The 26941-nt window shown below is 39.7% G+C and overlaps 1 protein-coding gene across 1 annotated transcript in view; it reads right to left on the bottom strand.

The window, feature by feature from the left end:
• Positions 1-19861, bottom strand: part of LAMB4 (laminin subunit beta 4) — a 107440-nt gene extending 87579 nt beyond the window's left edge. The window contains 10 exon segments of the mRNA XM_058523144.1: positions 1616-1762; positions 1765-1803; positions 2999-3119; positions 4244-4458; positions 4637-4700; positions 5552-5740; positions 6832-6905; positions 9861-9996; positions 13456-13613; positions 19802-19861. Of these exon segments, the coding sequence (XP_058379127.1) occupies positions 1616-1762; positions 1765-1803; positions 2999-3119; positions 4244-4458; positions 4637-4700; positions 5552-5740; positions 6832-6905; positions 9861-9996; positions 13456-13613; positions 19802-19835 (1177 nt within the window). The 5' untranslated portion in view covers positions 19836-19861.
• Between the last annotated feature and the right edge of the window lie 7080 nt (positions 19862-26941).

The raw sequence follows: 26941 nt of genomic DNA, 5'->3' as shown, positions 1-26941 counted from the left end.
TTGCCCTATGGGACTTGGAGCTTGGGACAGGGGAACTCACATCAATACAAACATCCTGTTTCTTGCTGTGCCAAGAGTAATAAAGTCTTTTGTCTTTGACCCAGGAGTTTCATGTCTTCCGCCAGCACCCATGGAACAATAACAAGCTAACTTGTTAGTTTGCAAGTACAATAAGATCTCAGATCCAGTAACCAGCACTGGGTATTTCAAATCAGGTTGGAGTGTTTATCTGTGCAACAGTCTACAGCAGTGCTGGGACTAGAGCAAGGTGCCTAGCATACAAAATTTAAGGAGGCACTCACTGTCAGGTTAGTGCAAGTGGCAAGTGTCAACCCTGCACTTCCATGACTCCAAGCGTGAATGCTTCCGTAAATTTTGGGACCTCAGTGCTTTGGTTGCCTCACTCTAATCTCATTCCTGCAGGGCAATGCAAATTAAAATAATAATGAGATACTATTTCATCAGAAAAGTTAAAATGTGACAAAACCAAATGTTGGCCAGGATAGAGAGCAATAGGAATTCTTATACATTGTTGGTGTGAGTGTCAATTGGTCCACCCACTTAGGGGACAATTCAGTATTATCTAATCAATTTGAAGAAGTTCATACTCTATGGCCCAGTAATTCCACTCCTAGGTAGGACTCTTAGTGACAATCTTTGTGCATATGCACAAGGACACATATACAAGAATGTTTATCGAAGCATCAAAAGAAAACTGGACAACTAGATTTTGCCATATTTATAGGAAGGAAGAATTCTATACAGAAATTAAAATTGGAGAACTAGGGCTACCTGATTTGGACAAATATCAAAAATATAACGTTGAACTAAATGCTCAAGGATACACGCAGCATATCATTTATCTAAAGCTTGAAAACATGCCAACATACATTGTTTGTAGATAAAAACGGGTGAACGTGTAAAAACAAATACATAAGAGTTTATCCCTAGGAAGAGGGTGGACGAACCGGACAGAGGTGCACCTGGGCCATCAACAGCCTGTAGGGTTTTCTTCAAGTCCTGCAGGTGATGGGGTAAGATGTTACGTTTTGACAAAGCTGCTGGTGGGCATGAGGGTGTTTATTATATTATTCTCTATTATTTTGTAAATGTGTGAAATATTCCATTAAAAAAAGTTGAGAATAAGGATAAAATGAAAGCTTTTAAAAGATTTACTACCTTAAACAATAGTAATAGGTAATAGCTCATGGTCTTCACAGCAAAATTGAAGCGTCTACAGCCAGTCCAATGTTGTAGCCAGTTTCACCGTTAGCCACTTCCCTGAGCTGATCTCCAGGACGCTCAAGGTGTCTGCCGCCTCAGCATCTTCTGAAACCCTCCGCCCCCTCCTGTTTGAATCCAGAGCAGTTTCCTGATTCACCTGTCTCATTCACTGCCGCAAGACTACCGGGATGGATCTGGATTATCTGGCCAACTTGTTTGGAGAAAGAAAAGCTCTTAGAGCTGAAGTGTTTTTGCAATTGCCCACTCCCCAAAATAGGGCAGTGTGGAGATGCTGCTAAGCCGAGCGGGGACTGGCAGCCCAGGTGAGACCCGCTCCATCAGCATTTGCTCAAAGAAGTGGAAAGGATCGAGTCAGGGGCTGGGGACTCATGAACGCACGCGTAAGGATCCGAGATGGCCTTCAGGGGGTCCCTGTAGAAAAGAGGTTTGCAGCGATGGCAATGTTGCCCCTCGGTGTTGTGCTGGCAATCTTCACACACTCCCCCGCTGAGGCCGCCACTCGCCAGGTAAACGGTCCGTCGAAGTGACAGCGGCCAGAGTGGCTGTTACAGCTGCAAGCTGAGAAGGGAGAGGAGTTACGCCAGGTTCGCCATGGTCTCCGGCATGACGGCCCGGTGTTCCACCAGCTAATCACTGCCTTCCCCCTTCCTGCACTTTCTTCAGCCGCCCTGACTTCTTTTTATAGATACACCAAGTACACAAAGGGTTAAAACAGGTGCTTTCAAAGGATCTTTCTAGTATTCTGATTCTGCTCATATACTCTCTATAAAATGTGCTCCTGCCGAAACGTTTAACATTTAGGTTTTTTTTTTTTTTAAATAAAGTAAACAAAAGTAAATCATTTGGGTGATCTGGAAACCCTAGAACGTAATATTTTTGTTGTCGTTCAGTGAAGAGTACTTTCACTGACTTATTCTTTGTAAATATGAATTTTTTGCTCGCATGTTCTGTAGGTATGGGGATTCTCAGAGAAGATGTGAGAGCCGGGCCCCACCAGCCTCCTTTCTCAGAGCACGAGAGGGAAGGGCAGTCTGTCTGGAGGAATTTGTTTGTCGTGGTGGTAATGTCTCTGCTGTTCGTCTTGTGGGTTTTTCCCTGTAAACATCATAAGCTCAGGCTGCATTTTGCTGGGTCTTGTAAAACGATGGGGCTTCTTCATAAGAGCCCTTCTAGTGACCTCTCATTCCCCCAGATCCTATTTTTCCGGAGTCTGAGAAAAGAAACTGAGTAACAAGTTTGTTTGGAAGTTCATCAAAATTCAGAGGCAGCAAACATTACACATTACAACCCGCTCCCCCCACCTTATTAGGCAAACTATTTTATAAAATTACAACAGCCTGTCTGACTCTATTCTAGACCCCATTTCTCCTGTTATCTGACATATGGGTTTAAGGTCACGTTCATGGAATGTATGATTACTCAGGGAAATAGTAGGGATCTGTGTACCAAATCGAGTGTTCAAATTCCTGGAGTGATTTTACCATCACGGGGCCCCGACCTCCTCTGGAAAGGGGCCACACAAGATATACATTGTCTCATTTTTTAAATTAATGTTAATTTCCAGTGTGAGGGTTTGAGAAGTTGGTGATTCTATGTGAGATAATGGGGATAGTAGGATATCACACAACCAAAGCTGGAAGCCACGGATTCACTACCCTGTTGCCTGTAGCCCCTCAGAAGTGAACTAAATGTTCTTCAAAATGAGGAAATGCAGAGCATGTTCAGTCTATGCTGAGGACGTATGGCCACCCACCCCTGCAAGGGCTGTCCTGGTGGCCTGCAGCTGGCCTCCATGGAGCGTCTTGGAAGAAGTCCTTGCACCTCTCGCAGTTGGGGCCATCTGTATCGTGCTGACAGACACACCGACCGTGAACCTGCATTGTGTGATAAATGAACAGTGGTATAAGAGGGCTTATCTTTGAGGACGTTGGGCTTCTTTAAATGGAAAATGAAATCTCAGGCTAGGAGGCCTCTCTGGGTCTTAGTTACTCACGTTAGTTACAATACCAGCCTTAATTCTCTTTCATTATTTGCTTAACAAGCTTTTAAGTTTTTTAAAATTTAAGATGTTCAGTGAACATTTGCAATAAGTTTTTTGGCATTTCTGACTTCTGGTTTCAGGGCAACACATTGCAGCCCTCAGCAAAATGAGGGACAGGATGGGGAGTGCACGCGCGTGCGTGTGAGTGTGTGTGTGTGTGTGTGTATAGGGTGGTTTAGGATCATAAGGGAAAAGAGGGAATTAGAAAACAGAAAGAAACTGGGAAAAGGTGTATGATTCTCTTGGTTTTTCACAAAATGCCTTAAATATCCAACTTCAAAAGGAGAAGGTCTATTTCCAGTGAAACATAGGGGTGGCTGAGTGGGAAGGTAAAAGAGCCTCAACATGAAGCGTTGTCTGATTATGACCAATGGTTTAAAATTACTTAGTAGACGCACCCCCGGGACTCTGCATAAAAAAACAATTCTTCTACTACATCACTCTTTTAAGACTAGTGCCAAGAATGGAAGAGATCTGCAGTACGAAGACATGGTCATTCACAGTGTAAGAATGTTCCTTGGAATGAACGTTTTTCCGTTATCAGATATGACCCAAGCACCTTGGCACTGAATACAGGCTCTCACACACAATAGCCCTTCAAAAAATTTTTGTGAGAGAATGCGTATGAAATTATGGTTCTTCCCCACTAAAACAAATAAACAAAAAGAGAGAAAGATGGGCTATCTTGAAATCATAAATTATAAATTATATATCTTGAAATCATAAATTATAAATCCTGCTCATTAGTTCATTATGTGGCAGAATTCGCAAGAACCTCTGGCCAGGGAATCAAAGGCCCCCCAGGTGGCCTATTGGGCCAGGTTGAATGATACCTGTGCCAACACAAAGCTGCCACTCCAATTGTTGATCCCACATAGAGAATCTGGGCTACATTCAGCACCAGGACAGTGAAGGAAAGGAAGGAGAGCCAACTGCCCATCTGGATTAGTAACTCACCATTCCCGGAGGGCTGAAAACACCTCCCTGCACCATCTGCATTGGGCCACATTCACTAGCATGGCCATTGCAAAAAGAGCTTCCCGGAACCACCATCTCATACAGAGCATAGTAGTATTTATCAAGGGAATCATTTTGCCTCCTTCCAAGCAAAGTATCTCCAAGGGTATGGAGTTTGGTAAAGTTTATCCTCAGGTTTGTTAATGTCACAAGGTCTAGAGAAAGGAAAATAATGAAAATAAGAAATCAAAGTGCATTTAGGTTGCATGGGTGCAAGGAGCCCTCCTTGACTGACATCCCCTTAGTGTACTGTAGAAATGCAATGACAAGGATTACTCCTAACATGAAATTTTAGAAAAGGAATTGGTGTAAAAAATATAAAGCCATTCATACCCTGGATATAGGGGCTGTAAGGGTCTTCTATTTCAAAGCTGGGATCCAAAACTTTTAAAACAACCTGTAAAACAAATGTGGGTAAATTTATAGTATTTTACCCAAAAACATCATTGTTAAATATATTTCTAAAGAAGAGACCCGGACCTCACAAGAAGGCTGAGCCATTGCCTTCTTGGGTTCATTTGGGTTCTCACTGGGTTATGATTTGGGTTCTCATGAATAAGAGTACCAAGAATGAAAATGAGTGAAAGTTATTAACCAGTCATTCTGGGTCTTTATGCACTATTGGTCCATATGGGCAGAAGTGGTGATACCATTGGTGAAAAGGGTTCCTGCTCTGGGTTGGGGTGGAGTGATGAGGTCACAGTTCAGCAAGTCGTCATCAATTTAGATCTGGCAGGGAATTCTGGAGCTGCCTGCTACCACCAATTCTTTTTATTCTACCTGATAAGATAATACTTCCCAACCTCACTCCTACAGTGACTCTCTGCCAGTCACCAGCTCTGCTCAGAGGGATGTTCCTGGCAGATTCCACCTGGCTGGTGGTTTACAGAGCGTGGAGGTGAGACAACTAATCCAGGGCTGCTGCTAGCCTAGATGGCTCCTTTGCAAGGGTTAGAAACAGATATTCCTTCCTCTGGTGCCCATGCCCAATGCCCATCCTCGATTCTAGCCCCCATTCACCTTCAGCTGAGCACTCTTGTACAGGATTATTTCTTATAAGGTATTTATTATTTATCTGAATTTGAGATGAATTCAGGACTCATTTCAATTTAGATACTTTCATTCTTAAAAAACCAACAGCTTAAATTATATTTCTGTAAACACTACCTAATTATTTTCATCTAAATTAACCACACTAACAGAAAAGGTTTAATTTAAAGCAATGAAATCCAAGAAAGGACATGCTACCTCACCACCAGTTGAGGGTTCGATGTCCGAATATTTGGAGTCACAAACGAGGTCTCCCACTCCCTGGGCCTGGCCAGGTGTGATGCTGGGGAAGGAAGTAGCACAATCCTTTGCAAAATATCTGAACACTTTCCAGGTGTGTCCATGGTCTGTGGAGCATTCAACTAACATTGCAGCAGGCCGAAAAGTCTATGAAAAAAGGAGTTAAACTTGTGATGTTTCACAAAGGTGGATTTTATTACCCACTTCAGGTTGAATATTTATATTTTCTAGTTGCATTTTTTCAAACTTTATTTGTAGCTTTTAAAATCTATTATACAATGAACACACTGAAATCTCTTCCCAATAAGTGACAAGTATTTATGAGCACATACTTTGCCCTAGAATCTAATTCCATTTTTAAAATGTTTATAGCTGTGTGAATTATTAATTGAAGAAAAATGGCATATAAATTTTTAAAAAGCCAATGTAATTGATAATGTACAGCAATTTGCTTGTGGTTTTCTTTGCCTAGAATGCTTTTCCTCTGGCAAACTCTTATACATCCTTCAAAATCCACCATGAAGTTTACCCTAATTCTGCAGAGCAGATTTAGTTTCACCAATAAACTCCCCTAACTATATGCCCATTTCTACAACTTATCTAATTATATGTCTAATTCTAATTATACTTCTATTTCTACACTTACCACTTTGTATTATAATTTTAAATTTCTATATATGTTTGTATCCCTAACTAGACTGAGCTCTTTGAAGGCCAAGACTGGTGGGTTTTTTCTCATTTTTACGACTTTCTATTTTATATTCATTTTTATTACCAAAACTTAGCGCCAGGCCTGCGATCAAAATCAGAATTCTGATAAATGATTAAAGAATGACTATAGCACAGGATTTTCTCTGGCGTATAACTAACCTTAGTAAAGACTTTTTAATTTTTCTTCCTCTCTTGCTTGAAACTTTCCATATTTTTCAAAATAATTTCCAGTTCCTGCTCTTTTCTCCTGAAAGTTATCTTTCTAGTTCTTGTGTCTCTTACCACCCTGGTGCTTAGAGTTTTCCGTTTTGCTGTATCTTCCAGGATTTTTTTTTTTTTTGGTTAACCATATAAGTTATTAATTAATGAGAAGTGGTATTTTTTTTTTCATTTAAGAATGAAAACCCAGATGACAAAGCTTGAATCCACGTTTACACAGTTTTTGTTCTCTGCAAGGAAGCGAAATTCCAGGTAGGCTCAGCATTTGGTAAGTAGGTAAAGCAGACAGCAAGCCTACACATCTGTACCTTAAAGGTCAGAATAAGGTGGCTGAACTGAAATAATGCCTCTAGGTCCAATCTGATGCTGACATGATCCAGACCTAAAGAAAAATCCAGAAAGAAGAAAATCAGTGATTTTGAGAGACACTTGTTTATTGTGTTAATCCGTCGCTGTGGCGTGTCTATAATAAAACCCTTTGAAATCACATGGCTGGTGATCAACACTTTTTCCTAGTCTATTGGAGTGGTGTCCCATTCCATTCCACGCCCAGGAGGAGGTCTATGTGAGAGCAATATAAGTTTTACCCTGACTATGCCCACATCCATGTTTTGGTGGCAATGCACATGGCCACTGTGTGGCAGTATTACATACCACCAAGGGAGTTGCAAGACATTCCCATAGGTGGCAAGAGAAGGCGTACTTCCTTAAACTCAAATCCTGACTACACATGAATGTAAGCTAGCAAGCCAGACTATGATAACGATTGACAGGCTCTTTTCTTTGCATAGCTGCTAACAATCATTTGAACTAGAGTTTTATTGTCACTTAGCATAAAACACAGCTTGAAATATTCCCCTTGGAATGAGGGTCTGTGGGCTCCACTGGGGTTGAAGAGAAGACAGAAAGTATCCTGGCCAGGCCTTGGCACTGAGATGGTTAGCTGCCATCCGTCTCTAGGATGGACATGGAGCATCAGCCCCAATGTGGACACAATGGAAGCCTTGACCTCTCTAGAGTGGCACTGCCCAATAGAAATACACAGTAGTCCCCTCTTTCCCACAGGGGATATGTTCCAAGACACCTAGTGGCTGCCTGAGACCATGGATAGTACCAAACTCTACATGTACTATGTTTTTCCCTATACATACATACCTATGATAAAGTTTAATTTATAAATTAGGCACAGTAAGAGATTAACAATAACTAATAATAAAATAGAACAATTATAAGAATATACTGTAATAAAAGTTACTGTAGATCTTAGCAACCTCAGCATACAATTTTTCTTCTTTCCTAATTAAGCCGAGAACTTGCATCTTTTCACTTAAAGGAAGCACTTCACGGCTTTTCTTTGGCATATCTGAATTGCCAGCATCACTACTCTTGCACTTTGGGGCCAATATTAAGTAAAATATGGGTTACTTGAACACAAGCACTGTGATAAAACAACAGTCATCTGATAACCGAGATGGCTACCTAGTGACCCACAGGCAGGTAGCATACACCGCATGGATACGTTGGACAAAGGCATGATTCATGTCCTAGGCGAGAGGGAGAGGGACAGCGCGAGATCTCATCATGCTACTCAGAAAGGCGTGTAATTTAAAACTTACAAATTATTTTTATTGGAATTTTCCACTTAATATATTTGGACCACAGTTGACCCCGGGTAAGCCGAACTGCGGTGAAAGGGGGACTACTGTAATATGAGTCACACGTGTAATTTAAGTTTTTCTAGCAGTCACATTTCAAAAAGTAAAAAGAATCAGGTGAAATTATTTTTAATATATTTAACTCAATATACGAAAAATATTATTTCAGCATGTAATTAATATTTTAAAACTTAGTAATATTTTATTATACATTTTTTTCCCCAAACTAAGTCTTAGAAATCTGGGATGTTCTTACACTTATAGTATATCTCAATTTGGATTGGCCATGTTTTTAGTTCTCAGTAGCCACATGTGGCTGGGGGCTACAATACTGGACAGCACAGCTCCAGAGAAGAGCGGCTGGACTGCAGTCAATTGGGGTTCAGCTTAGAGTTCTAGGGTTAATGGTTTGGGGAAGGGTTTGCTGCTGAGAGGGCAGCCACATTCCAGGCTCTGTGTCAAGGGCTCCAAACCTTTTCTAGAAAGGAGATCTCCTTTCCCCTCTCTAAAGTTCTTGGTTGAGAACCCTTGTTCTATGTAACCAGCTTTGAGAGAGGGGCATTCCTCCTGTGAGGAGATGTGGAGCAAATGTTGGACATGCGGGTCAAAACAGCTGGTAAGCAAAAACGGCACCATTCATCAATGAAGACAGGTGACTGCAGTAAAAACCGCCTCACCTTCATTAGGGAGAGTCCAACTAGAGATCAATAATTAGGATCCAAAATGAATGGGCGTTTAGTAGACACCGATCATATACTTGTCCAATGGATGTTATAGAAAAACAGCCTCATGTTATGCTTGCCCTAAATGAGCTTATATATTATGATTACCCCTGCACTCCTCTCTAATGGTCTAGGGTCCCCTAAGGGAAATTGTTTTGGTGTCTGAAGAGAATAGAGGGATTTTAACCCAAAGTGCAACATATAGAGATGAGAAAAATGGAATCATTTTGTGGAGGTTAAGGATTCCAGTCCAGTGTTGAAGAGGTGCTGTCGTGAGTGAGCCAGCTAACACTGATTTAAGCACATAAGGCCCAAGGCTAGGGTGGGACTTGAAGAATCACGGATCAGGTACAACTTCCAGTGGGCATCCAGAGAATACGCATGGTCAGGGCCAGTGTGAGGCTCAATATCACAATTGCTCATGAACAGAGAAGGGCATAAATCCAGGAAGGAAAGCACTGCAGTCCGTAGCCAACTATCCTTTCAATTCAATTCTTACGTTAAAATCTTTGGCTTCCAGCAAGAGATGAAATGTCCTTTTTCTCTCTCCCTTCATGTGTTGAAGAAGGAGAAAGCACATGCTGTTATCTCTCAGACTTCCCCTGGCGTATTGATTCGTTTATATCAGTGTGTTTTATATTAGGCTTAATTTACCAACACCTCATAAACTTCCTCATTTTTTTTACAAAGAACAAAAGGATGCAGAGATATTTTCTTTCTCCACGTGGAAAGAGTGAAACATTCTGAGTTAGGTGCTTAAAATACACTTTGATTTCTCTAGAGGAAAATAATCTTTCTTAAAATGAAAATAAATTTTGTTCCTAGACAGGGCTCTACATTCTTGGTGGATACAGTTCCATTCCAATATAATTTATTGCTGTGACATTATTAAAATCATACAGAAAGATGTCTTATTAAAAATATGAAGAAATAAAAAATTGGAAAGGAACTTAAGCATACCGTTCTCAGATTGCCACCATTTCTTTTCTCTATCTGGTTCAAAACTTGTAATTACATTCTCAATGGTATGGCTGTTGGGTTGGGTGTACAGATCATATGGAAATCTGGAGTCGCAGATGAAGCATTTTTGTTCCCCCTGGAAAACACCATCATTAAAATTAAAAATAAAGAATTGTAATTACTTATTGTTGATCTGAATTTAAAAACAAGCTGTACTTACTATACTTGTCTTTCAATCTGGCTAAAAATAAAAAGCAGAGGAAATAACAAGACATCAAATTTTCCATCAATAGGTGCTTAAACACAATAACAAATGAAATTAAAATATGGCCTAGAAATTTTATAAATTTATACATTTGGGGCAAAAATGCAAATTTATATGGAACTATTTTTTTTCTGATACAAGAAGCAGATGATCTAGAGGTTATTTTAAACTGTAGAGAAATAATTAGGATACACTCTTTGAGTTGTAATTACTTCCTTCAGTCAAAAAAAGAATATTTGGGGGCCGGCCCGGTGGCGCAAGCGGTTGGGTGCGCGCGCTTCGCTGCGGCGGCCAGGGGTTCGCTGGTTCGGATCCCGGGCGCGCACCGATGCACTGCTTGGTAAGCCATGCTGTGGCGGCGTCCCATATAAAGTGGAGGAAGATGGGCACAGATGTTAGCCCAGGGCTATCTTCCTCAGCAAAAAAAAAAAAAGAGGAGGATTGGCGGATGTTAGCTCAGGGCTGATCTCCTCACAAAACAAAACAACAACAACAAAAAAGAATATTTGGCAAGAAATTAATGAAACAATCGGCCACTAGGTTATCTGCAACCATCATCCTTTCTCTCTCAGACAGTTTTTGGCAGAGAAGCTTCAATGACCAAAATCTTTACATCACACATGTGGATTTTGTAAAAGATTTTTGTTAATTTCACAACAGAGAGGCCTACCCTCTTATCTTGCAGACTAGAAGGTCTTATTAGTGAATTGGAACAAGTTTTGCTTGAGATGGATTTTCAAAGGTTACAACAGCCTAGATCAGCCTCTGAGTTTGCTTAATTTAATGCATCCACTTGTAGCTGTACTTACTTAAAACTCCTAAGGATAATCTCCAAAAATTTCCAGAGGACTGCCAATGGCCTGCACAGTCGTTCCTGGTTAATACTTGCAGGACTCTGGAGAAGACTTGTTTGCAAACTTTCCAGGAGGCAGGGGCTGTTTATTATAATCCTCCATGCCGGAAATTGCGTACGATAGCAAATGTGCTGGCAGATATTCAGTGAATATTGTTTGATTTTACGTCCTGACCACGGCTTACAAGGGCCTACACGATCTGACCAGGGCCACCTGTTTGCCTTTTCCTCTACTTGTCTTCACTTGATTCACTCATTCCTAGCTATACTCACTTCTTCCTCTTCCTTAAGCTCACCAAGAGCTCTCCTGCTTCCAAGTCTTGACACAAGCTGTTCTCTGTTACCCCCACCTTCCCACCAAATATTCTTATCTCTTGCTCCTTCCCTTCTTTCAGGTGTCTGTTGAAATGCCATCACCTCAGAGAGACTTCCCTTGACTCCTGTGTGAAATATCATCACCTCCCCACGCTTAGAGCCTTCTGCCCTGCTTTATCCTGACCCCGCTTTATAACCGTTTCTAAGCCCTTATCATGACTTGAAACTATATTACGTAGTTGTTGGATTATTGTCTGTTTCCATCATTAGACTTTAAGCTGAATGAGGGAGAGGACTTTATTTTGTTTATTGATGTATCCTCCTTACCTAGAACAGTGTCTGGCACGTGGTAGATGTTCAATAAAATTTGTTGAATGAATGCGTGATGATTTTGATGACTATTTCAGCTAGAGTCTGTAAAGTAAACCAGCCTTCCAAGAGATCCATGTAATATTTTTACACTCACTGGCCACCATTAGCCTTATACTTGAAGAAAACAAAATACCCTTTGGAAATTAAGGAACAATGGAAGCTAGGTCAATTCTGCATATGGGGAGGCTTGCACCAGACATGTCCTAAAATTAGCAGCAGAAGTCCTACGAGTCAGCCAAAAGATATCAAGACTTAACAAAGTATTTCCAGTAATACTATGGAAATTATTAGGGAAAATGTTTAATTTCAAGGCTTGTGGGCCATTTTTTCTGTAAACATTTTAGAAGCAAAGTCTTTGATGAGACTGGCTACAGAGGATGTTGAGTTATGGCGACTAAACGTGGGAGTCCCAGCTTAGGTAATACTGTGGGTCAGTGTTGACTTGAAGCTTCTGAAGACCATGTTTTGCTTGGTAGCAATTTGTTAGATATGGATGGAAAAAAGCCATCCTCCGTGCTGCATGGATGTTTATGTGGATGAGTACTTGTAGCCCCACCTGTAATACTTTGACAGCCTGAAGATATTTTGAGATTTTTTTTTCCAGCTCTAAGATCTTTAAGATTTCTGTGATTCTCTAGACAAAAGAATCCTCTCAAGTTTGATTTACTTCTATTTTTGTTGGTGTGACTTTGAGATACAGGAACACCAGTTTCTAATTATTGTCAGAGTATGTTGGTTCCTGAAAACAGTAAGCAAATGCCAGTGATTGAAGAACAAGATGGGTGGTGCCCATGTTGGAAAGTTTCTAATATTAGAGTTGAGAACCACTTCTTTGTCTGGAGGACCTGGACTTATCAAGTCACTTGAAGGGCCATCCATCCCACCTGACCTCGAGTTGAACAAAACTTTCACAGTGTCATTTCCTTGCACATGCAGAGAATTTGCTTTCTTATACAAGTACTTCCCAAACTTAGAACAGTGCTAAGCACTCAGGTATTGTCTCCACTTATTTATAATCATCCTCTTTTACTAGAAACCAATTAGAATACAAAGCATTTCCCAGAGAGCTCCAGGAGTTGCCTTAAATGAACAATACGTGGAAAAACCTGGGCCACTAACATTAGGCTAATGTCCAGCTTCCTTCCTGCACATCCTCTCATTTAAGGTGTTGACGTGATTGTCTCGGGCTTTCAGCAGGTATGATACTCAGATGACCTCGGATGCTCCTTCTGCAACCAGAGCACAGGGAAGAAAAAAACTGTAAAGCAACTGGTCCTTTTATAAAACTGGTCTTTGAGGGAAAAAAGGCACAAAAATATGTTCACATTGAGATTTTATAGTTTTTAGAAAGACAGTTTCTAAGAGGCATTGTCAGGCTGGTGTACAATCAATTCAAAGATCTCCAACCCTTCTATCTCTGTGTAAGGCAGGACAATGAGTACTCGTGTTCACGTAATGGCCTTGAGGCTCCGGGGGATCTTCGATCTTCACTGAACCAGTCAATTACATCTGCTCTATGGGCGTCACTAAGGCCGCCAAGTAGAACAATACATTTTGTAGTAATTCCTTTCAAAGACTGAACCCAGAAGGCTTTCTGTCTAATTCTAAAGGTAACAAGAAATAGATGAAGAAATATCAGAAATATTTTCTGATCAGTCAAGGTTTCCTGGTGTTCAGGAAGGAGTATTGTCTCCTTCTTTAGTGTTGTCTGGATGGCCCCTGAGGTACTTGGAAAAATCTACATCATTGATCGAATAATGTCCCAACAAGTAAACAAAGAACCAACTCACCTCGAGGTAGCTGAGGATGCAATACTTCTGGGCTCTGTCTAGCCCGCAGGTAGAACAAGCCGTGAGCTGCGAGCTACGGCCCACCAGGAGATCGCCGGTGGTGGGATGACAGGCATCCCTGCGGCATTCATCTTGAGCCTTCGTGCAACTGAGCAACCCTTGAACACAACAGAAACAGCTACATAGAAGGCAGTCTAAGGGTAGCAGGAAGCTTAAAGAAGCAACTGGTTAAGTTGGAAAGTTAACAGTCTGTTTATTTTTAATATCAGTTCTATTATTGATCATTAAGACCCTGGCCATGGATGCTATTGGTGCCCTCAACCTGATGGAAATCTCTTAGCTTGGGGGGTTATACCATGTTCATGTCCTTACCTGCACCAGCCTGTAGCCAGTGAGTGATGGATACATAGTTCAAAAGGCTGGCACCATTGCCCCAGGCTGGTATCAACTCTGTGGTGCAATTTATGCTCAGAACCTCTCCGTAGGAGGAGGCTGAAGGCTGACTGCAGCTGGGACAACACCCTGGCTCCACTTCCCTCACTCTCTACTCCTCAGAACACTCCCTCAATAAATCACTTGCACACGAATCCCTGTCTCAGGCTGTGCTTCTAGGAAACCTGATCTGAGACAGCCTCTATTTACTGGGAATTCTCTATGTGTCATTTTAGGGCAAATAAGGAAGACTAATGCATAGACACAAGGAAGGAGAATCCTAATCCTGCCTTTTATACCTGTAGTTCCAACTTGTACAAAATCAATTGGAGAATTTCAGAAATCTTTACGAAATAACTTTCTCTTAAAATATGTAAATTCAATTGACTCCCTTTATAACCTAGATTGTTGGGTTCAGATACGCCACGGAACAAATCATGCCACTTTGGGATAAAGGGAGAGATGGAGTTCCAGTCTACACAGCACACTTAGCCCTTGATACCTGTAATCTGACAGATCTGTCATGAAGGGATTTGGTCAAAAGTGAGACCATTGCGAGGGCACCCCTATCTCAATTGTCACCTCAATTCTCCACTTTACTTTTCTGAAATAATATCCTTAACTCTAGGTTTAAAAACTATTTTTAAAATTCTATTTGTTTTAAAATGTTAAATTCTGAATTAAGATAACTGTTAAATCTCTATATGGGAATTTGGGGTGGGTAGGGTAATCTGGACTATTTCTTGCCTGCATGGTTTGCCTGCAGGGTTTGCTCTGTTATGTTAAAGTTATACTTTTGTAATGCATATCATATTAATAGATTTGTTTATTGTTGGGAAGATTGAATAAAACAAAGTAGAATTTTACTGAATCCTAATCTAAAGTTAACACACATATAAAGTGAAATGCATGTGTAATGTGTGTCCACTGTGATATTTCATTGATAGCCATTCATAGAATTTATAGAAAGTTATATTTCTTTTTTTAAAAAGTATATTTGAACAAGACAGTATAGTATCTTTTAAAATTCAATTAAAGTGTGAGAATTCTGTTTGATTCTCAAGGCCAAAATCTAGGCACTATTTTTCTCTTGATTGCAATTCAAATTACAGACACGACAGTTTTGCAGAAATACAATAGCCTCTGGATGGAAAGGCACAGGACCTAGAATAGCTAAAACACTTTTGAAAATCACCCTACCTGATATTAAGGCTTACTATATAGTTATAGTAAACAAAAGAGTGTAATATTGGTGGAGGGATAGACCCATAGATCAATGGAACAGAATAGAGAATCCACAAATCGACCCACACAAATATGCCCAACTGATTTTTGAGCTGCAAAGGCAATTCAATGGAGGAAGGATAGCCTTTTCAAGAAACGGTGCTGGAGCAATTGGACATCCATAAGCAAAAAAATAAACTGTAACCGGAACCTTACACCTTACACAAATATTAACACAAAATGGATCATGGACTTAAATGTAAAATATAAAACTATACAGCTATAAAACTATAACACATAGGAGAAAATCTTTGGAACTTAGGGCTAGGTGAGGAATTTTTAGAATTGGCAACAAGAGCATGATCCATAATAGAAAAAATTGGTAAATTGGACCTCATCAAAATTAAAAACTTGTTCTGAGAAAACCTTGTGAAGAGGTGAAAAGGCAAGCTACAGACTGGGGGAATATAATTGCAAATCACATATGTGACAAAGCTCTTGATCTAGAATATGTAAAGAGCTCTCAAACTGAATATTAAAAAAACAATCCAATTAGAAAATGGCAAGTGACAAGAAAGACATTTCACTGAAGAAGATATACAGATGGCAAATAAGCACCTGAGAAGATGTTCAACAACATTTGCCCTCAGGGAAATGCAAATCAAACCCACAATGAGATATCACTCCATGCCTATCAGGATGGCAAAAATGAAAAATAGTGATAACACCAGATGCAGATGCGGGAGGGGATGTGGAGAACCTGGATCACTCATACACTGCTGGTGGGAATATAAAATGGTGCAGCCACTCTGGGGAAAAGTATGGTGGTTTCTTATAAAACTAAGCATGTGCTTATCATTCAATCCAGCAGTTGCACTCTTAGGTATTTATCCCAGAGAAATTACAATTTATGTTCACACAAAAACCTGTATATAAGTGTGCATAGCATCTTTATTTATAATAGCCAAAAACTAGAAACAACTCAGATGTCCTTCAATGGGTGAATGGTGGTTAAGCAAAGTATGGTACCTCCATACCATGGAATAGTACTTAGCAATAAAAAGGAGCTACACACAACAACCTGGATGAATCTCAAAGGAATTACACTGAGTGAAAAAAGCCTATCTCAAAGGGTTATATACTGCGTAATTCTATTTCTTGAATGACAAAATTATAGACATGGAGAACAGCCTTGTGATTGTCAGGGGTTAGGGAGGCAGGGAGGGAGGGAGTGGGTGCAGGTATGAGGGGGTAGTACTAGGAATCCTTGAGTTAACAGAACTATTGTGTGTGTTAGCTATGGTGATGGCCACACAAATCTATACATGTGATAAAAATTTCATAGAATTAAATACACACACACATACAGACACACACATACACAAAAGAGTTCATGTAACACTGGTGAAATCTGAATGAGGTCAGTGGACTATTTCAGTGTCAATTTCCTGGTTGTGATACTGTTACCATTGGGGGAAATTGGGTGAAGAGTATATGGGATTCTTTCTGTATTATTTCTTACAACTGCATGAAAACCTGCAATTATCACAAAATAGAAAGTGAAAAAAACCCAAACAATTCTCTCTCCCCTCAAAATCACCCCATCAGCTTCTAAATGGTGAATCAAGTAAATCCCACACTCTAAAATAATACACACATGACCTGTTCAGCTGCTCTTATATACTTTTCCCTTGAGACATGAAAATTTATGCCAAGCCCTGATTGCCCCAGATGGGAGTGTGAGGGATGGGCCTAAAATGAAAAATAATCACCATATTGTGGAATAAGCTTGGTTTCTCCTCAGTTTTCTCAATTGTAAAAATACAAAGAAAGAATTTTTTATGGACTTGTTTTGCATTTAATGGATTTCTTTCCTTCAACTTGCCCTCCAAAAATATACACGATTGAAAAATTATGTTTTTTCCCTTATGTACACATTCCCCACATGAACTGTTCTAGTAACATGGTCATTCTGTGATTATTGTCAGGCATTAAACATACACAGATCATAGTTCTACAGCCAAGAATATGAAACACAATGCCTCCTTCCGCACAGGTTACCAAGCGGCAGTTTGAACAGGGAATTTTCTATTCTCAATCTCATTGCAAAGATTATTATTCTAAAGCAAAGGCACAACATTTCTTTCTCTTTCTTTGAGGTAGATATGTGAAGAAAGTTAGCTCCAGCATCTCGTTTTTATTTCATTGTATAATAAATGATCCTAGATTAGTTAACATGGATTTTTCCTTTTATTTACCCAACAAATCCAGATTTCCTTTTATTTCCTAGAATTGGCATCTACGATAAATAACTAATCAGAAGTTTGGACTCCAGTAGACAGAGGCTTTTTAAAAGAAGGTCAGGTATAAGATCTCTGATAACGCCACGTGTCGGTTAACTAAGTCTTCCCTTCCAGGGATTTATTCCTTTAGACAAGTTCCATCCTGAATTCTTTTATTGGAATTGTTGCCTAAAGATTAAACATGTTTTTATAACCTGACTTCGCCAAACTTGTTTTGATCAGATGGTACTTTTCAGAAATAAAAGTATTCCGCAACTTAGGGAAATCGAACTAGTATTTGTGTAATATTACAACTGTAAATAGGAACTTCTGGTCGAAAATACTTGGCAAAAAGTGGCTAGAAACATAAGTAATTAAAGCCTCATGCCCAAACATGGACTCAGCAACATTTTTCCTGGATTGAAGCCTTCAACTGCAGGATTATCACATTAGTAAGAGGTTGGAATTGATTCAGAAAATAAAGATGTTTATGCCTTTAGAAAATCAATGTATTCCTTAGAAATGACATACAACTTGAAATAGAATCTTATTAAAAATGAATTTAGGAGATCTTGTCATTTAAGGAAAATGCACAGGAAATTTTCTATAAAGTGAAGGATCATTTTGTAGAAATAACTATTACTATATAATCTCTCTACTTAGTAATTTTGTATATTGTTATAATTTTCTTAAACAAGTGAAATGTTTTCATATACTTTAGAGTTCACTCAGAGTTTTAGAGGCTGTAAACACAGACACATTTATGTGCTCACACACATTATTTATTATGGGTAAGAAAATGCACAGAGAATGTACATTAGATAAGTTTGTACTTTGCATCCAGTTCCCAAAACCTGGGGCCAATGCATGTTTTATGATTTTTTTTCTCCTTATGGTCTTTTGTGTATGTGTGTGTGAGGAAGATCAGCCCTGAGCTAACATCCATGCCAATCCTCCTCTTTTTGCTGAGGAAGACCGGCCCGAGGCTAACATCCGTGCCGATCTTCCTCCACTTTTATATGGGACGCCGCCACAGCATGGCCTGACAAGCAGTGCATCGGTGTGTGCCCGGGATCTGAACCCAGGCCGCCAGCAGCAGAGCGCACGCACTTAACCACTATGCCACGGAACGGGCCCCTCTCCTTATGTTCTTTAGTGAGAATGCAAGACAAAGTGTTTGAGTAGGCTCCAGTATTTATATAAATGCTTATGGACCAACTACAAACTAGGACATGCACAAGCTGATGACGTGGGATTCAGCTGGTTGGTAGCTCCACCACAAGCAACCCTAAAGATTTGGTCTGGGGTTCTCTGATCTACTGCAGCTAATTTAGTTTCAAAGATCTTCTGTCCTGAGAGAGGGGTCTCCCGATTGAGGAGGACTCTCTGCCAACTGTGGAGTGGGTTAGAACCTTAGCAAGGTGTAACGTTATCCCGTATAGCGGCTGGGGAGAAGGCTCTCACGGGTTGCTTTTGATTTTGAATACTGGTTTAGTCCCGAAGAGAACACCTAAGGCAGATGTAGATTAAAACAACTCTTCTCTGACTATCTGAGGCCAGATCTCAGCTTCTGAGTCCTGGGGGGCAGCATAACAATTCTCCTCGCCCACTGGCTTGTGGCTCACCTCTCTGAGGCAGAGAATTTTCAATGAACAAATGAGCATTTACTGTCTAGAGCTGTTCTTTCCTCCATTACCGGCAAATATAACCGGGAAACTGCCTCAGGTTTGGGAATTGCAAAATTAAAAGATGAGATTCTTAAAGTTTGCTGCTGTGAAGAAATTCAGCATGAATCTCTGAACAGAAAATTCTAGGCAATTTAGTTAGCGCTCAGTAACCAAAAGCAGGGCTGTTACAGATATAGCAAAGTCAGGATCAAAGAGAGTAATTGTTGGAAATATCTTCTCTATGACTAACGTAAATTATTCTCAGCTTATTAAAGACAGCAGAGGCATGGAAAATTCAGCCTTTTAGCTCAGAGCTGCTGCTTACTGTGACAAGGGAATGTTGCCTATAATTCTCCACGAGCCCTCATCACTGGGACAAATGCTACATTCAAAGCAGAGTGATCTTTTAAAAATTAAAAAAAAAATTTTTTTAATTAAAATGCATTATATATGTAAATTTAAGAATCTGAAAGTATTTTACTTTTTTAAGTATGTTACTTTACTTATGTATCTGCTAATGATAATATTCCATTAAAGAGTGATAGAAGTAGCTATGTGTGGATATTAAACATGCTTGAGTGGAATTTTCCAGTGGCTTGACACAATTTTACAACAGATGAGCTTTACAAATATACATTAGTATAGAAAAAAGGAGGCGGATATGTTTAAAAACTATTTCTACTAAATACTTGAGAACAATTCAATTTAAGCAGAAAATGGATTTTGACAACTAATACTCACCAAGGTGCAAAAAGAAGGTCAGTTGAAATTGCATTCTTTTATCAGGAAATGATTAAATTCAATTCTGCTAGGTTAAAAAAAAAGATTAAAATCAGTCACTGATGGAATCAATAATTGCCATCGATTTTCAATGATTTGAAAATTTGTCAGATGGCTGTTCCCTTTAGGGACACAAAATACCTACAGTACCCAGTTCCTTAAAAAATAAGAGTGTATTCAATTTTTGCAAATATTTGTTTTCTATTTTTTGAAATCACAGAATGTGATCATTTGTGGGAAAAATATGAAACAAATATAATTTCCTTTGCATATTTTCATTTTAACCTATTTTTGCTCATTCTTATTACTTAGAAAAAATTTTTAAATTGTACAATTGATATGTACTCATTATTGAAAAAAATAGAAAAATCAGACAGGCAAAATGAAGGAATTATTATCCATAGTACCACCACCCAGAGAAAAGTGGTTAATATCTTGCTATATGTTCTTCCATACTTTTTTCCTTGCATACAAAATATTTTCCAAAAATGATATCATACTGTATGCTTGTTCAATCAATAGATCCCAGACACCTTTCTGTAGGAGCAAATACATTTTTACATCAGTGATTTTCAACCTAGTGAGAGACATCAGGGTCACCTGGGGCTTCCAAAAACCAAGCCTACATCCCTCATGTAGATTTGGTTGTGCCCCTCTAGATAGAGGGCCCCCAAGTCACGCTGTGGCGAAGCCTGGTACAGATGGGAGTGGACATGCACCTCACTGGGCTGGGAGGAGAGGAGGAAAATGCTCTCCAGCAGCAGTGTTTTAAATTACTGGGTAATATTCCTCTGAACGCAGGAACCAGAACTTAAGGAATCCCCTATTGGTTGATGGGTGTTTTGTTTCTAATAATTTCCTGTTATAAATATTTTTACTAAATCTTTGTTCATATCCTTAATTATTCCCCAGGATATATTAAACGGAGTGAAAATAATGGATCAAAAAGCATATGTGTGTGAGTGTGTGTGTATACAGACACATATATGTGTATATAAAGAATACATATACATGTACATATATGCATACACACTACATGTGTGTGTATATACAGACACACATGTATATAAAGAGTACATATGCACCCACACTGCATGCATGTGTATTTATACAGCCACATATGCACATATGTTACACGCATATATGTACATATACAGATGTATACGTATATAAAAAGTAAAGACATGCACATATACATACTACATGTATGCATGTGTATACACATAGGTGTGTATATAAAAGTACACATATATGTCTACATATTATATGTATGTGTGTATACAGACATATATGTGTATATAAAGAGCACACATATATGTATGTATAATACCACATATGTCTATGTGCATACAGATATATATGTTATACAAACAGCACACGTATGTATACATATCACATGTGTGTGTATACAGACACATATGTGTATACAAGGAGCACATATGTATATACATACTACGTGTATGCATGTATGCAGGCATGTACGCATATATAAAGAGTACATATATATGCATATATGTATACATACTACATGTATTTGTGTGCATGTATATAAAGTTTTTGATGTTACTGTCAAACTGCCATGTGGAAAGTTTGTCCCAATTTACACTCTCACCAACAGCTTATGGGAACAACTGTTGACCTGAGCCCTTGACAACATTGAATATTATGAATTTTTAAAATTTTGTCAATTTAAAAAGCAAAAAATTATACCTCATATTATTTTAATATTTTTATTTGAACAGTAGTGGATACAAAAATATTTTTCATGTATTTACAGGTTTATTCTCCTGAGCCCACAGTCTTAATCCTTCTGCTCTTACACGCCTGTACTCTAGCCTTAGTACACCATTTCCTGCTTCTGTATCCTCTTCTCACGCTGTTTGCTTTGCCTTGAATGCCACCCTCCTGAACTCTAATTCCAGCCTCATTTTGAAGTCTTTTTATAGTGTTTTGAAATGCCCGATTTTAGGCAAATTTCCCATTGTGTGATCCAAGCTCTTTACACAGCCTGGGGTTCATTTCAGACATCCAATGTCATAGGAAAATGACTCCCTGAGATGCAGTCACCCCATAGCATCTCCATCTGAAAATGAGCTCTATCTGTTATAAAAGTCTGCAATTTTAAACTAATGAGCTTATATAAAACCTTGTGAAGACCTACGGAAGAATCTAGAATGCAGCCTTAGAAAGGTCCATTCTGTATGGGCACCTGAACCTGAGTACCTTTTCTAGATGGTGTTTCCTGTTGCCTTTTCCTCAGTCAGGGATGTAGTTTTGGTCCACTATCCAGCTATACTTTTGATAACATGACATCCCCAATCCTGATGTCCTGGACTCAGAACTCCCACCTGCATGCTTCATTCCATCCAGAAATGTAGAAAGATTGACAACGTGGTTTTCCTTTTCATAAGGATGGGCAATATAAGCAAAGTTCAAAAATATGATTCTCTATAACTAAAGAAACTCAATTCAGTGAGATTATGATCTATGCGAATAGCCTATGATCTGTGGAATTCAGGGCTTAAAATACTCTAGGCTCTGGGTTGATGAAGGTAACTAAAGAGCTATGTGGGAAATATCTGTTTGTCCCCAATGGGGAACTCATTCACAGGGCAGACTCCAAACTGAAAGACTGCAACCACCTCCATGGGCTAACATGCCCCTCCTTTGGAAAGGGGGGAGAGACACAGACTGCAGAATTCTAAGGACTCAGATTTAGGGAGAAAGGAGGCAGAACTGCAGTGCTGATTGAGGGAGTAAGAGATCACGTGGAATGCCTTTTGCAGAGCATTTGCAGGGAACCAAGTTTCCTTAGTGTCACAGTTCATCACATTTCTGTGAGGAAAATGAACTTCTGGGGATTTTCTCAGTCCATCTAAGTATTATCTTCAAGCAATAATAAAGGTCGTGATACAAAGAAGTGAACTTCCCAGCGTAAATCAGCCGGATTCAAGAACGACCTGCCCCAAAGGAGAGGAAAGGAGAAGGAGAAGAAGATCCCAAACTGGACTAGAATAGAACCATTCTCTTATTAATAATTGCTAGAGGATTATCACCAGTTTCTCAGTGAGGAAATGAAGGATGGAATCACATGGCTTCTCAATAATTCCACTGCCTGCGGAGCACCTCCACTTAGATCAGCAGGTCACAGCCCTGGCTGCACCTTAGAAATGCCTGGGAAGATTATTTTTTATGACTTCTCTTAAAAATATTTATTTATTTTATGATAAAATACACATACCAAAATTTACCATCTTAACCATTTTAAAGTGTACAGTTTAGTAGTGTTAAGTACATTCACATTGATGTGCAACTAATCTCCAGAACTCTTTTCATCTTGTAAAACTGAAACTCTATACCCATTAAACACTAACTCCCCATTCCTCCTCCTGCCCCTGGCAACCCCCATTCTACTTCCTGTCTCTATGAACTTGATGACTCTAGGTACTTCGTATAAGTAGAATCTTATGCTATTTGTCTTTCTGTGACTAGCTTATTTCACATAGCACACTTTCTAGGTTCATCCATGTTGTAGCATGTGTCAGAAATGTGTCATTTCGCTGAGCTCTGTCATAACTAAATCCAATCCTGTCTGAATGTGCACACTCTTCTTAGAGACTGCTCAGTAAAGGGCTTCATTTTCTAGCCCTTCAATGTCCAAAAATGATTTTCCCATTATAATAGAGGCTTTTTATATTGTTAATAAGCTTCTAGGAAGAAAACAGAAAAAGGAGAGTTTTCTGTCTTTGATCTATGAAGTCTCTCCTGTGAAACTTCTCATCTCTCTTATCCCCACAGTTCTAATTACCTTAAGGCATAAAGTATATTCTGCTTTTAATTTTTTTTGGTAACAACTTTACTGAGATAATTCACATACCAAAAAATTCACCCTTAAAGTGGCTTTTAATATATTCACAGAGTTCTGCAACCATCACCACTATCTAACTTTCTTTAACATTTCATTACCCCCATAAGAAATCCCACACCCTTTGGCAGACACTCTGCCTCTTCCCAGAGCCCCTGGGAACTACTAATCTACCTCATCTCTCTGTAGATTTGCCTATTCTGGATACTTCATATAAATAAAATCATACAATATGTGGTCCTTTGTGACTGGCTTCATTCAATTCGCATCATATTTTCAAGGTTCATCTATGTTGTAGTGGGTATCAATACTGCATTCTTTTTTCTTGCTAAACAATATTCCATTATATGGATACACCACACTCTGTTTATCCATACATCAGTTCCTGGAATTTGGGTTTTTTCCACTTTTGGGCTATGATGAATAATGCTGCTCTGAACACTTACATACAATGTTTTGTATGGATGTATATTTTCATTTCTCTTGGGTAGATACCTAGGAGTGGAAACATTCTGCTGTTTTTAAAAAAATTATGACCTCGTCTAAATCTTCCTAACAGAATGGAAGCATTTGAAGGCAAAGATTCATCTTTTTGTCCCTGGAAGTACTTAGAAAAATGCTAAAAACATTTGTTGACTTGAGTGCACTTAGTTTGCATTTCTTGTGTCAAAATACAACCCTGTCTAACCTCGGCACTAAGTGCATGCACAGCATTCTAGATTTTTACTCACTGGCGATTCTACTAACTTCATCTCATCTGCCCTCACTTGAAGGCCTCGGCCGGGCCCTGGAGATGCCCCTCCCTGCTGGGCCTGCACTGACCTTGGTTTTTTGATCCCCGTATCAATTGCCAATCAGTTCCTGGCCTTTTTCCCGCCTCTTCCCTACAGCCTTATCCTGTGGCTTCTAGTTCTCGACTTTCTCCCTATTTCCATCTTTTTTTGCTTTCCAGAGCCCCAGTGTGAAACTAGGGCTGTCTTTAAATCTGATTTAAATATTATAATAGGAAGCACTTGGGAGGTAAAGAGAGCTATGGATGTAATCACTCGTCAATAGTCCTCAACTTCTTTATATCATAGCCGGAAGAAACTCGAAAGGAGGTCATTTACTGGAGGCGGTCCGCACAAAGGAAGTCAGTTCCTGTCTCCACGCAGAACTGATCTCACACCTGTGTTTTGTGAAACCATCCTGAACCACATCCCATGAAGGATTGCCAGCCTTCAGGTCAGAGGAGCTGGCCTGTGGCCAGAAGCATTCACACTGGGGGCTTCTGCAGGACCCCGCAGAGCGAAGGGCAGAAAATGGGCTGGGGACCTCGGCTTCCTTTCCTCCACCCAAGTAATGGGAATGGCCCCAAAGGAACACCAACACTGAGGTTTAAAATCCTTTAACCCAGCTATCTGTGTGATCCCTAAGGCACAGGGAATGAAGAGGTGAGTTAATTCTGGTTAATTCAGAGTACTAAAAATATTCTCCCTGAAATGATCCAGTAAAATGTGGAAAAGGGACTTAAATCATCCCTGATTTCCTTACTTCTCTATGTCACCTTGCAAGCAGACTCTTGACTTCCTGTTACCAATTAATTCCTTACATCTGCCCTCACGCAGTTCTGCCTCCTGAAATATAATCTCCTTCCTTCTCCGTGAAGACGGATTACGGCTGATCCCGTAATGACACTGGAAATGCTCAGGCCCATATCAGCTTTCCTGATTCTCACCTGTGTGGTGGGCCTCACAGGGCTGGGTTTGTCCACAACGTGTGGCAGCATCTGCAGACATTTCCGGCATTCCCTCCTCCCATGGGGGAGGGGATGCTGCTGACATCTAGGGAGTGGAGGCCAGGGATGCTGCTAAATGAATATCTTACAATGCACAGGACTCTCTCCATCCCCCCAACAAAGAATTTTCCGGCCCCAAATAACAATAGTGCTGAGCTTGAGAAACTCTGCAGGGGGCTTCAGGGCCCTGAGCCAGGGCCTGGACATCCACCCTTCTCTCTGGTCTTACTCCCAGTTTTCTGTTTCCCATTTCAGGTGATCTAAGCCCCAAACTGGATGAGTGTTATAGTAAGTCTGGCAACGTTAGCAGTTCTGTTATCTGAAATCGCCTGCCCAGGCTGTCAGCCCCACAGCTGCACATGCAGCACCATTGCAGGCCTGTGGTAGTCTCCTCCATGCCTTCCTTCATCAAGCTATCCAGTTAATCGGTGCTGTTTTTCTGGTGGGTTTACCAGAGCTGACATGTGGGAAGCCTCGCAGGGGCTGCACGAAATGTTTGTCTCGCGAAATTCATTGGTGGGTTGAAGTGATAGATGTAAATGTAATTGGGACGAATAAACTTATATATTATATAAATACAATATCACCTCTTCTTTGGATGAAAAGCCTGTAAATGTCTTTACAAAGGAACTGGATGCATTTTGGCAAATATTTAATGAATGCTGCTAGATGACGCTGGTCTTAAATGTATGAAATGTTGCCATAAACAGTAACATATGTGAAACTGGCAATAACTAACTTTCTGGCATTGCTAATTGATTTTAACCTACTGACCTGACCGTTCACTAACACTGCCCCATCTGCCTTCACTTGAAGGCTATGCTCAGGCCCACTTCTTGTCCAAGAATTTCCTCTTTTTTGCCAAAACAATTTGGGTGAAACAGATGAAGACATAAGGGGCATATAATGTCCAACTACCCAGGAACTAGACCCACAGGTGCAAATAGTGTTTGCCAAACAGCCTCTCCCCAGGAAAGCTGTGCCTTCCACTCCTATTTCTGCTACTGTTCCTTTCTTTCACAAATTGTACAGTTATATCCAACACAGGAGATAATTATAATAAATATATATTAGTCCTCAATTCTTTTTCTGGCACACTTCAAATAGGTTTCATACATCTAAAAAGACAGTTCTCATAGAAATCTTATGTTTCTTTCCCTTATTTATATAACACATTTTTTTCACATTACATCAGGAATCATTAGATATTTCAACTGTTGCCTAAATTGCATCAGAGTGAGGAAGGCAGAATGCAAAGCTGTAAAGTTTACTTTTCTTTCAATTGTAGCAGACATCATGTTTTCCTTAAAACTTAATATTTACACACATTCTTAGTGTATTAACAAAAATATTTTGAAGATTTGCATAGTTCCATAGAATCTGAACTTTTTCTAAATTGTCACAAGTCATATCACCATGATAAGATAAATATACACCTAATACACAATTTAAAATTGTG

Source organism: Diceros bicornis, chromosome 3 (assembly GCF_020826845.1).
Source record: "Diceros bicornis minor isolate mBicDic1 chromosome 3, mDicBic1.mat.cur, whole genome shotgun sequence".
Classification (NCBI taxonomy): domain Eukaryota; kingdom Metazoa; phylum Chordata; class Mammalia; order Perissodactyla; family Rhinocerotidae; genus Diceros; species Diceros bicornis.
Note: the sequence above shows the minus strand (reverse complement) of the source record. Positions and strands in the feature narration are given on the sequence as shown.